The sequence below is a fragment of the Bos indicus x Bos taurus genome, chromosome 28 (genome assembly GCF_003369695.1).
Source record: "Bos indicus x Bos taurus breed Angus x Brahman F1 hybrid chromosome 28, Bos_hybrid_MaternalHap_v2.0, whole genome shotgun sequence".
NCBI classification, from domain to species: domain Eukaryota; kingdom Metazoa; phylum Chordata; class Mammalia; order Artiodactyla; family Bovidae; genus Bos; species Bos indicus x Bos taurus.
Window position 1 is genome coordinate 5,922,386 of NC_040103.1, and position 12,874 is coordinate 5,935,259.

Below are 12,874 nucleotides of genomic sequence, written 5' to 3' on the forward strand. Positions count from 1 at the left end.
TAACATCCATTGGATCATCAAAAAGCAAGAGAGTTCCTGAAAAACATCTACTTTTGCTTTACTGACTATCCCAAAGCCTTTGATTGTGTGGATCACCACTAACTGTGGAAAATTCTTGAAAAGATTGGAATACCAGACCACCTGACCTGCCTCCTGAGAAATCTGTACGCAGGTCAAGAAGCAACAGTTAGAACTGAAAATGGAACAACAGACTGGTTCCAAATTGGGAAAAGAGTATGTCAAGGCTGTATACTGTCACCCTGCTTATTTAACTTCTATGCAGGATACATAATGAGAAATGCTGGACTGGATGAAGCACAAGCTGGAATCAAGACTGCCAGGAGAAATATCAATTACCTCAGATATGCAGATGACACCACCCTTATGGCAGAAAGTGAAGAAGAACTAAAGAGCTTCTTGATGAAAGTGAAAGAGGAGAGTGAAAAAGTTGGCTTAAAACTCAATGTTCAGAAAACTAAGATCATGGCATCTGGTCCCATGACTTCATGGCAAATAGATGGAGAAACAATGGAAACAATGACAGACTTTATTTTTTCGAGCTCCAACATCACTGCAGATGGTGACTGCTGCCATAAAATTAAAAGATGTTTGCTCTTTGGAAGAAAAGTTATAACCAACCTAGACAGCATATTCAAAAGCAGAGATATTACTTTGCCAACAAAGGTCCATCTAGTCAAAGCTATGGTTTTTCCAGTTGTCATGTATGGATGTGAGAGTTGGACTATAAAGAAAGCTGAATGCCCCATGAATCAATGCTTTTGAACTGTGGTGTTGGAGAAGACTCTTGAGAGTCACTTGGACTGAAAGGAGGTCCAACCAGTCCATCCTAAAGGAAATCAGTGCTGAATATTCATTGGAAGCTCTGATGCTGAAGCTGAAACTGCAATACCTTGGCCACCTGATGCGAAGAACTGACACATTGAAAAGACCCTGATGCTGGGAAAGATTGAAGGCAGGAGGAGAAGGGGACGACAGAGGATGAGATGGTTGGATGGCATCACCAACTCAATGGATATGAGTTTGAGTACACTCTGAGTTGAGTTGGTGATGGACGGGGAAGCCTGGCGTGGTGCAATCCATGGGGTCACAAAGAGTTGGACATGACTGAGTGACTGAACTGAACTGAACCCCAGTCTGTCAGATAAACCTCAGTCTTATCTGCAAGATGATCTAGTATGACATCTGGCCCTAATGTGGGGACTCATATCCAGTAGAAGATGGAGAAAGGAAACTAAGATGATGTATAGGATTCCTGAATAACACTGCTTTCCTCAGTCCACTCTGGGTGGGAGGGGTGGGGATATGGTTGATGTGACCTCAGACTGTGACAGTGACCTCTTGCCACAAGGTCATCTTTCAGGGCTCTCACCCTCTAGCACAGAACATCATCATTATTTCTCTGTCATTTTTCAAGCTCACATTTATCTTGACATGTTCTATCCTCTGTTGATGTCCAGTTGCTCAGCCATGTCCAACTCTTTGTGACCCCATGGACTGCAGCACAGCAGGTTTCCCTGTCCTTCACTGCTTCCTGGAGTTAGCTTAAACTCATGTCCACTGAGTCGATGATGCCATCCAACCATCACATCCTCTGCTGCCCCCTTCTCCTCCTGCCCTCTATCCTCTTAGAAGCCTGTGTATTCCAAGAGCCAATAAACTTTCTTCTTCAAGCAAACATGATGCTGCTGTAAAGTACAGCCACCTTGTCACTGTTATCTCTATAAACAGACATCAACCAGGATCTACTCATCCCCTCTGATTTACTGGAAGGCAGTCACCAAGCTGTCTTTTCGCCCCTGGGGTCACTGAAACTATTTTGACTTCCTCCTAAAACATGCCTTTATATATGTATGCTTTTATTCAGTAGGAGACACAGTTCTACAAAGGAGAAAGGCCCCAAACTCCAAATTAAAACCATTATCAGCTTTTGGTTGTCACATCCTTATTAACTCATTCTATTTCCCTAAACATATGGATATTTTACTTGAAGACATTTTATATACTTGTACTCTTTTGCTCACTTGCATTTGGTTTAAGCTGATTCTCAACTTACACTTTCTCTCTAACTTTGCATGTACATGCTTTTATTCCTTGAGGATAGCCTGTCAAAGCTATGTCACTGTTGTGAAGTTAAAATATGTCCCCCAGAAACCCATCAAATGAGCAGAGCTTGTGACTGCTGCTAGGCTGCTGTGTAAGACTTACCTAGGGAATCAGTGTTCAAAAATCATCTTTTACTCCTTAACATTAAATATGTGGGAATGATATTGTTTGTTTGGTCTCGGAGAGTACACGTAAGAGTATACTCCTGAGTTAAAATTGTATGAGGATAAAGTACGTGCACACACACACACACAGATCATGAGACACTCCTACTTTGAATATATAATAAAGCTATACTGAATGAAATATTAGCAAAGTGAATTCATCGTTGCATAAAACAATGCATCATGACTAATCAGAGCTTATCTCAGAATTATAAGGATGTTTTAATGAAGAAATTTGTTAATATTACCAATTACATTAATATTAGTTTGGCTAAAACGTTTGCGCAGTTAGTGAATATATTGTTCAATAAAGCTCTTGGTGAAAATGAAAAACGTGTCTTGGTACTTAAATCTGAATAAACTTTTTGGCCCACCTGATAGATTTAAGAAGAATAATTTCATCTGAATGTAAGCCCTCAAACTTTCAAAGAATTCATCATCCTTTCCTGATAAAAAGTCTTAGCAATTGAGGAAGAGACAGAAATTCCTAACCTGATAAAAACTGTCTAATAGAAGCCTAAAACAAAGCTTAGTTTTTAATGCTAAAATTTGACATTTATGCCCATGAATGTCTGGATTAATGTGAGGATGCTGCGCTGAACAGAACAATGGCCCCTCAAACATGTCCATGTCCTACTCTCTGGAACCTGTGGATATGTTATCTTACAGGGCACAAGGAATTTTCCAGATATGATTAAATTGAGCACTTTAATTTAAAGGGGGAGATTTTCCTGGATTATCTGCGAGGACCCAGATAATCATAATCGTAAGGATCCTCATATGTAAAAGGGAGACATAGGTGAGACAGAGTTTGCTGGAGAGAGAGACTGGAAAATGCTACACAGATGGCTGGGAAGATGGAGGAAGGCGTGGTAAGGATGTAGGCAGCCTGTTGAGCAGGGGACGGATTCTTCCCGCAGAGCCTCCAGAAGGCACGAAGCTCTGCTGACACCTGGGTTTTAGCCTAGTGACACCTGTTTTGCACTTTCAACCTCCAGAACTGTAAGATCACCAGTTTATGTTGCTGTAAGCCACCTAATGTGTGGTAAGTTGTTACAGCAGCAATTGGAAACTAACACAGATGCCCACCTCCACTTGGAGGTCATAGCCAGTGTAACAAGAATCGCGTTATGTCTATCGGAAAAGAAAAAGCAAAACTGTCATTATTTGCAGATATGTCTTTCCAGCAGAAAATCAAATAGGATTAATATAAATAATATTTTTTAAAGATTTTTAAAATGTGGTTCATTTTTAAAATTTTTATTGACTTTATTACAATATTGCTTCTGTTTCATGTTCTGGTCTTTCGGCTGTGAAGTATGTAGGATCTTAGTTCTCCAACCAGGGGTGGAATCTGCACCCTCTGAATTTTAAGGCGGTGTCTTAACCACTGGACCATCAGGAAAGTGCCACGGAAATAAGAGGCTTATAACAGAGTTCAGTGAGAGGTGCCCAGAATGAGACCAATATGAAAAAAGAAATAACTTTCCTGTAAACCAGCAATAGCCATTAGAAAATGTGATAGGGACAAAAGGAGTCTATTCATGGTCACAATAAAACTATAAAATATTTAGGGTCAAATCTTCTAAGTATTACAAATCTCCATAAAATGATAAACTGCTACTGAGAGACATTTAAAAAACTGAATGATTCTAGAGACAGTATATTATTGACTAATGTCCATTTACTTCTTAAGCTAATCTGTAAATGTAATACAATCTAAATCAAAATTCCAGCTGAGGTTTTTATAAAATGTGAGGTCTAATTTCACCTGAGAAGGGATGTCCCTGGTGGTCAGGTGGTTAAGACTCTGCACTCCCCACACAGGGGGCCTGGGTTTGATCCCTGGTTATGAAACTAGATCCTGCATGCTCCAACTAAGACCCAGCACTGCTAAATAAATACATAAATAAATACTTTAAAATAAAATAAATGTCACCTGAGAAGAAAATGAGGCATAGCAGCCCCACCATAAAGACAAGAGCACCTTGACAGAAAACATTTAACACATATTAATATCTTAATATGAGAATAGCTTCTAAAAACCAGCAAGTACCTCATAGAAATTAAAGAGCCTTTTGATGAGGGTGAAAGAGGAGAGTGAAAAAACCAGCTTAAAACTCAATATTTAAAAAACTAAGATCATGGCATCCAGTCCCATCACTTCTGACAAATAGAAAGGGAAAAGGTGGAAGTAGTGACCGATTTCCTCTTCTTGGGCTCTAAAATCACTGCAGATAGTGACTGCAGCTGTGAAATTAGAAAACGATTGTTTCTTGGCAGGAAAGCTATGACAAACCTAAACAGGGTGTTAAAAAGCAAAGACATCACTTTGCCGACAAAGTCCATACAGGCAAGGCTGTGGATTTTCCAGTAGTCATGAACAGATGTGAGAGTTGGACCATACAGGAGGCTGAGCGCCAAAGAATTGATGCTTTTGAACTGTGGTGCTGGAGAAGACTCTTGAGAGTCCTTTGGACAGCTCAGAGATCAAACCAGCCAATCTTAAAGAAAATCAACCTAGAATACTCGTTGAAAGGACGGATGCTGAAGCTGAAGCTCCAATTCTTTGGCCACCTGATGCAAAGAGCTGACTCATTGGAAAAGGCCCTGACGCTGGGGAAGATCTGAAGGCAGGAGAAGAGGGCAACATAGGATGAGATGGTTGGACGGCATCACCGATTCAATGGACATGAACTTGGGCAAACTCTGGGAGATGGTGAGGGACAGGGAGACCCGGCATGCTTCAGTCCACGGGGGTCACAGAGTCAGACACGACTTGGGGCTGAACAACAATAACGACCTCACAGAAGTGGATAGAACGTACACATGGGCAGGCACTTCACAGAAAAAAAATGACCAATAAATCCTTAAAAAGAGTCTTACCTTTGTTATTAATTATGGACATGCAAATTCAGATAAGAATGAGATGATTTTTTTTTTTACCCATTAGGCTAGACAAATTAAAAAAGATTAACTATTTAAGTTATGGCAAAATATTCATGGTGAGGATAGAAATTGGGGCAGTTTTGGAAAGCAGTTTGACTATATCCATAGAAATTTATGTTTAAAAAAATTTTTGAGCTCTGAAACCATTTTTCTCAAGCAAAACCATTTCTTGAATGAACTCTAGCTCAGGGAAAAGTAGAGCATGGCTGTTTGGTTGGAGTTGAGGTGGGGACCCTGCTCCAAGCTCCCGCTCATTCTGTGCCCCTCCCCGGCCCCCACAATACCTCCACATACATCAGAACCTCGTGGACTTAGACTCCAACCCCCAGCCCAGGGCAGCGTCTAACATATATCCTTAGTACGTCAAGGACCGAAATGAAAATGCATTGTAGGATTTTATTACAGTATGGGACCGCTCAGTGGAGTGAATCGGCCTCAGATAATCAAATCTTTCCCTAGAATACCAAAAGTATTACTCCCAGACTTATCTCATCACTGTGTTTGGAACAAGCAGAGCTGACATGGAGTATGAGAAGCTTTTTGAAACAAAGAAAAATTCCAACAAAACAAGGTTGACAAAGCAGCTGCTAGGCATGGTGCTCAATCAAGGAAAAAATAAATAAAGCAGACCAAGCAAGAAACACCTGGATCAGAAATATTGGAACAAGCCACACAAACAAGATCAAAGAAGTGAAAATACGTTGGATGGGAATGGAAAAAGTGAAATCGCTGAAGCGTTTTATTTGCAATTTGTAAAGAAAATTTTATTTATTTATTTTTTAATCATCATCAAATAATTTGTTGAGGATTATAATGGAAAGTCATATCTTTCTTTTTTTAAATTTTATTTTATTTTTAAACTTTACATAATTGTATTAGTTTTGCCAAATATCAAAATGAATCCGCCACTTCCATCGATCCAAAAAATGATGCTTGGGTGCTATGAATGTATGAAGACTCATTTTATGATATAGAGCCTTGAATCTTCTGAAGCCCTTCTTGAAGAGTACTTCCTATTTACAATATTTATAGTAGGTTGTTTTACAAAGCTCACGAAGGGGCCTTCTGATAGACTCTCAATCTTTGAATTCAGTCCCAGATGACCACAAAGGGAATTGCCTGCATCTAGTATGAGAAATGGCAACCCACTCCAGTATTCTTGCCTGGAGAATCCCAGGGACAGAGGAGCCTAGTGGGCTGCCGTCTACGGGGTCGCACAGAGTCGGACACGACTGAAGCGACTTAGCAGCAGCAGCAGCAGCAGTATGAGGCTCCCCAGGTGGAGCTAGTGGTAAAGAACCCACCTGCCAGTGCAGGATGCATAAGAGATGTGAGTTCCATCCCTGGGTCAGGAAGATCCCCTGGAGGAGGGCATGGCAACCCACCCCAGAGTTCTTGCCTGGAGAATCCCATGGACAGAGGAGCCTCTTGGGCTACAGTTCATAGGGCTGGATATGATGGAAGCAACTTAGCACAGCACACAGTAGGAGGCTGTCAGGTAGGAGGGAAGAGAGGGGGTAGAAGCAGGCCAGTTCTCCCCCAGAGTATTTTCTAGAACAGGCCAACACAATAATCAGTGAGCACTTCTCCACTATGAAGAAATCCGTAAAATTCTGAGGTGTGGGTGCTGAAAGACTAGTTGTCTTGAATCCTAACAGCCTCAGTTCTCACCTTTTCCTCTCCAGAGAAGGGTAAGGGCTTGCCAGCCACACCACTTCACCCCTTACCACTGCACTCACGTCTGGGATGACATCTGCCCATGACTCGCCACTGGGGATGACTCAGCTACCCGCTGCGGGAAGGGCATTCCGAAGTCCCCTCAGAATTGTTTATCCAATGGCCCCTCCTTGTGAGGATTGTTAACCAAGCACGTAAGTGGATTTTGCCCTTAAGAAGCTTGTCGTACCTAATAACCCCTGAATGCACTCAAGTAGAGTATCAAAAGGACCCCTTTGCAGAACACAGGTTCAGCAATACAACTCAGAAATCTTGAAGAAAGCCCAAGTAAAGGAGAAACCATTACATAGAAGAGCGCTTTCTTTTTAAGCTCCCTGGATCTGCATGATTCTCAGCTTTGGCTGCATGCTGATGCTCCCAGGAGACAATAAAATGTCCTGTTGAGTAGTCCACCTGCAGGGGTCCTGACATGATGGCTCTGCCCTGTGGTAGGGCTCGGGCATCAGGATATTTATAAGACCCTGGGAGACTAGTGTGCACCAATCAAGATGCCTTTAATGGACAGGGAGAATCCAGAACATCTAGCCCACAGTGCTAAATACCAAAGGGGCAGTCTGTGAAATGGCCACTGACTGGGATGATGAGAAGGTGACTGATGAAATTCACAAGAGCTGTTTCCCTGGAGAAGGAAATGGGGGGTGGGGGGGGGGGTGCGGCGCGCAATGAGTACAACTTCATTTGTGATTCAAGTTCAAGGGCTTGTTTGTGAAGGCAAGACCTGAGGGGTAGAGGGTGAAGGAGGGTAAACCAGCCAGGAGAGAACTGAAAATTAAACTCAAAATAGTTTTGTTGTTTAAGAAGAGAAACCTGGGCTACTAACATGCAATGGGGCAAGATCCAGCAGAAAGAGAGTTTGAAAAAACAGGAGAAGCAACATCCAGTCATCAAAGCCCCACAGAGTCAGGGCAGAGTAGGCTCTGGACTAAAGCACAGAAGTAAGCATTTCCTTTTCTGGAAAAAAAAATGGGTGGAGAACTAACATTTTTTTGAACATTAATTCTGCTGAATATCATAGGCACTTCATACATATGAAATGGAGTATCTCCTGCCATACTGGTGTGCAAGAAATGTCATAGCTATCCACAATTCCAGCCCTCCAAATATGAATTTCTGAGCCATGCTGACAAGCAGCACCACTTCCTACATGCGGAACTTGAGAAAGTCACAGTCATCAGCAGTTACAGCCCTCGCGGGGCTGGTGGTAAAGAATTCACCTGCCAATGCAGGAGACGTAAGAGACACAGGTTTGATTCCTGGGTTGGGAAGATTCCCTCCTTCAGGAGGAGAGCATGGCACCTCACTCTAGTATTCTTGCCTGGAGAATCCCATGGACAGAGGAGCCTGGTGGGCTACAGTCCATGGGCTCACAAAGAGTCAGACACAACTGAAGCGACTTAGCACGCCTGCACCCAAGTGTGAGCTGGTGAGCCCTAAAGGGAATTCAAGCAAGAGAAGAATACCTCTGTAAAATACCTCTATAAAAATGCAGGATGCTGGCCCCAGACAGCTGAGATGCATATGAAAGAAATGACTTTAATAATCCCAGACTCTTGCATCTTCCCGTACATAGAAGAGCACTAAATTCCTTAATATGATATCTGGTTTTCCTTACTTAACAATAATCTTTGATGTTCAGGCTACCGGCCCCCTTTGTTGCCAACTTGTATAAAGCCTGACTCCCTCTTCTGCCTCCTCAGAGCAGCTTCTCAGGGCTGCTGAGATGCCATCCCCTGGGCCCAGTGTCCTAAACATTCCCACCAAATAAAACATTTGCTACTTTCAGGTTATGACTGATTTTTCAGTTGACATATGCATGATTTCATTTAATCTCCCCCCAAAATTTGCAAAGATTCTTGTAACATAGAAGGTCCTATGCTTAGAATTCCAGGGTTTTGACTGTTCCTTATTAATACCATTTCCACATTTAATTCCCTAAAAGATCACCATGATCAAAAAGTCTTCTCACAGGTCCAACATGATTTATTAGAGAGAGAATGCTCTGGAAGAAGTTGAGGCAGTCCAACTTTAAAGGAAATGATGGACAAAAGTCTGTCCAGCACATAAAATGCCAACTGGTGTCTGTGCCAACTGTCTCCCCGGGTACCTGAGGGCCATGTTGTGAGCCGCGGTGCCCAGAGCTCTCCTCCCCAGGATGCAGAGCGCGAAGGACAGAGTCACCAGAGGAGAGTCCTCGTCACTTTCTAGGGGCTTCGAGGGCTGGAAGAGCAAAGACGTTCATTCAGCTTTCATGTGGGGTCCGGCATGCACTTACACAGAACCACACATGCAGAGGTTTTCCACGAGGCAGCCACCATGATCACCTGGGTCCCCCCACAGTGACCCAAAGGATGGTAAACTCTGCTTCCTGAGGCAGTTTCTCTGGAGCTTGGACACAAAAACAAATTTAAATGGGGAAGTTACTTTAGGGAAATAAAGGGGCTAACATGTGGCTTGACAGCCTAGTTTCCTGGAATTGTGAATACGCCACCTTGGATCAGGAAGATGGTCAGAGCTCGCAATCAAATGAAAGTAAAAGTCACTCAGTCATGTCTGACTCTTCGTGACCCCATCTACTGTAGCCCACCAGGCTTCTCTAGGCATGGGATTCTCCAGGCAAGAATATTGGAGGAGTTGGCCATTCCCTTCTACAGGGGATCTTCCTGACCGAGGGATCAAACCCATGTCCCCTGCATTGCAAGCAGATTCTTTACTGTCTGAGCCACCAAATGAATTTGCATCTTGTCCAAGGCCCACCTTAACCTTATCCAATGCCCACCTTAACCCTGTCCAATGCAGGGTGACAGGTGCATCAGCAGAAATAGAAGTATAGGAATCAAGTGCAAATGAGGGTTTTCTGTTCCCTCTATAATGAGGAGCCCACTGAACTGACCATAAGTCCACAATCAACAATTAAATGAAGTGGTTCATCCAAGCTTAAGAAGAGGAGCAGGGGAAGATGCAGAAGGAACTTAAAAGTTAAAATATCTTTTGCAAGCAAGCAAGATAATTTCATTTTTATGAGCTAGCTGAGGAAAGAAGAGTGCCCTCACTGTGGGGTTAGCCAGGATCAGCAATAGACTCTTTACTATTTCAGCCACCAGTGGAGGCTCTGCATGGGTTAAAATCTCAGCACACATTCTCCCGGCTGCGTCTGGAGGACCGACTCTGCCACCGACTCTCTCCCACCTGCTTTCAATCACTCATGAAAGGCCAAGGACCTGGGCTAGTGTCCTAATTTGGCTTACCAGTTCACATAGCACACTTCCTCAGCTGCTGAGAAGGCAGTTTTCAACTTGGATCTACCATCTCCTTCAACAACACATCATGAGAAGCTTTCCAAATCCTGAGAAGCAGAGATAACAAACTCCTTCCACTGGCCTCTCTCCCCTTTCTGCTCCTGCCTGCTTCCTTGTCTTCCTTTTATAAGATGTCATTTTCCTTGCTTTCATTTCTAAAAGGCTGTATTCATCTTCGGAAGCATCCTCAGCATGTGAGCAACAGTGCACAGACATACAGACAAAACTACTAAAGGAGCTTGGACCAACCTGATTGCTAAACAGAATGGGCTTGTCTGCAATTCACTAGGTTTAGTAAATCCTCTGCATTTCAGCCCATATATACTCTGTTCAGAAATCTCAAAAAGAAACTCTAAACAAAGAAGTGTCCAGAGTTTTAAAGCCATGATCGAGGCTTAACACTGTACCAACTCTGAGCACAGTAGAAAGGAAAATGTACTTTCAAGGTGCCTTTCTTGGAGACATGATATATGAATTTTTCCATTTCATTTTGTTTAACTGCTAAATAAACATTTGTTCAAATACTGGTGTCCTTTCTCTGCTCTATTTCGTTATAGTCTACCAGGGCTTCCTTGGTGGCTCAGATGGTAAAGAATCTGCCAGCAATGCAAGAGACCTGGGTTTGGGATCCCTGGGTTGGGAAGATCCCCTGGAGAAGGAAATGGCTATCCACTCCAGTATTTTCGCTTGGAGGATCCCATGGATAAAGGGGCCTGGCAGGCTATAGTCCATGGGGTTGCAAAGAGTCGGACACAATTGAGTGACTCACACACACAGAGTATAAGAAAGAGACGGTCTTTACAAGGCTCCTTGTTTCTTAACTTACATTCAAGTCCTCCAGCCCCACCTCCCTTACCTACCTCTTGCCTTTTCTGGGCACAGTATTGAATCCACTCCAGATAAACGTTGCAGTAGCTGGCTCGCGTGATTCCCTGGAGACATGGGACGTAGTCATCATCAATGTTCATGTTGAACATTGCAAGGTCACGCTCAATGTAATGCCACTTGGCAAAGGGCTGCAGGGTCTTCAGAAGTGATTCGTTTTTGATCCAGGAGAACAGTTTGGGGGATGTCACCATATAGTATATTATACTCTGCCGAGAGAAAGAAAGGTTTTGAGCCCAAAGCCTGAAAGACTTAAAATTTCATCTCCTAAAGTAAATCACTGTCAGGGACGAATGACACGTGAAATCCCCATGTGCGGTATCATTTGTATTTCCTGCTAGGTTTAATGCACCCACTGGAGCCATTCTAAAATGCTCCCTCTTGGTCACTGGAGGGAAGAGGGAAGTGAGAAGAGCAGAATGCTAGCGGAATCTCAATGCTAGCTAGAACGGGATCTCAGCGGTAAGAAAGAATGGCAGTCAGGGAAAGCGCCATCCTTTCTGAGAAATGCAAACAAAAGCACTGTGGTTCCTCTGGGTTTCCTGGAGGCCTGGCTGGGCTGATGCTGCTGGAAGAAATCAGGGTAGGTCCTCGTCCAGGGCCTCAGACCAAGAGTGTGTCATGAGCTAAAGCAACATGGTTCTTATGGAAAGTACTTATGATGTACAGTTGTTCAGACACACACACTCACACACACACACACACACACACACACACACACACGCATGCACAACGTAATCCTGGGTACCCAGACAGTGGACATCTGAGATGTCTTCAAAAATAACCCCAAGTCTCCTCTTCCATCAGACACTCCACTTACGAGTCCAACTGGGGAAAATACCACCCTCAGCTTTATGATTCTGAGCTACAGATTTTTTGAAAGCCATCTTGTAGTTTTCGAATGAGTTCGTCATTCAAGAAGGCTAGCATCCAGCCTGGAGAAGTAAACATATGACAGAGAAAAACACAACCTAAGTCCGCTATGGGCATGTCGGGAATAGACAGGAGTATCTGTGGATGAGTCCTTGCCAACTTCACTTTTCCTTCATTATCACAGGAAGAGGCACATGGCTGGTGTCACTGGGGCTAAGACGGACCAGGGAACACAGTTAGCATCCTATCTGCGAATTGAGAGTGATGAGGAGGGGGAGGGGCAGCCTTCTATGCAAGGAGGCAGTGATTAGAGCTCCTATAAAATCAAACATTTCATTGATGGACTCGTCTGATTATCAAAGGCATTCTTACCAGACGAGAAGACAGAAAGTAACACACATGGGGTGGACATGAACAGGGCTTAGGCAACGGGAATCTATGGAGGTGAGGGGCCTTTCCTAGCCCCCCAGCTCTCCTCCTCTTCTTCTCTTTGGTTGGGACGTGAAACCCACAGTGCCGAGGTTGGAGGTTGCCGAGGTGTCTGATTTCAGGTTACTGCAGGGGGTTGAACAGCTGTGTGGACAGACACACGTGGTCTCTGGATTTGAGCAAAACCACAGCAGATGCCTGACTCAGCTTCTCTCTGCTGTTAGGACTGAGGGCAGCCCACTCATTGCAGAAGTTTCATCTGTGGCTCATGGTGTGTGGTCCTCTCTCCTTCTTTGGGGCACGATCTCTATTAGGCTCCATCATCCACCTGACCCCCAATTGAGGAAGCAAGAAACACGAAGTCTGCAGAGAGTAAGTGGAGTTCACACGTTTCCCTGACCTCTGCAACCCTGCTGG

General features: G+C 43.6%; 1 protein-coding gene across 2 annotated transcripts in view; it reads right to left on the reverse strand.

Annotated features, from left to right (window-relative positions):
• The window catches only part of PCNX2 (pecanex 2), a 338,376-nt gene that overhangs the window by 33,194 nt on the left and 292,308 nt on the right, over positions 1–12,874 (reverse strand). For both annotated transcript variants that reach the window (XM_027530589.1, XM_027530588.1), the window contains 2 exons: positions 11,131–11,364; positions 9,079–9,191 (listed from right to left, as the gene is read on the reverse strand). In XM_027530589.1, the coding sequence (XP_027386390.1) occupies positions 9,079–9,191; positions 11,131–11,364 (347 nt within the window). The remainder of the gene's footprint in view (positions 1–9,078; positions 9,192–11,130; positions 11,365–12,874) is intronic.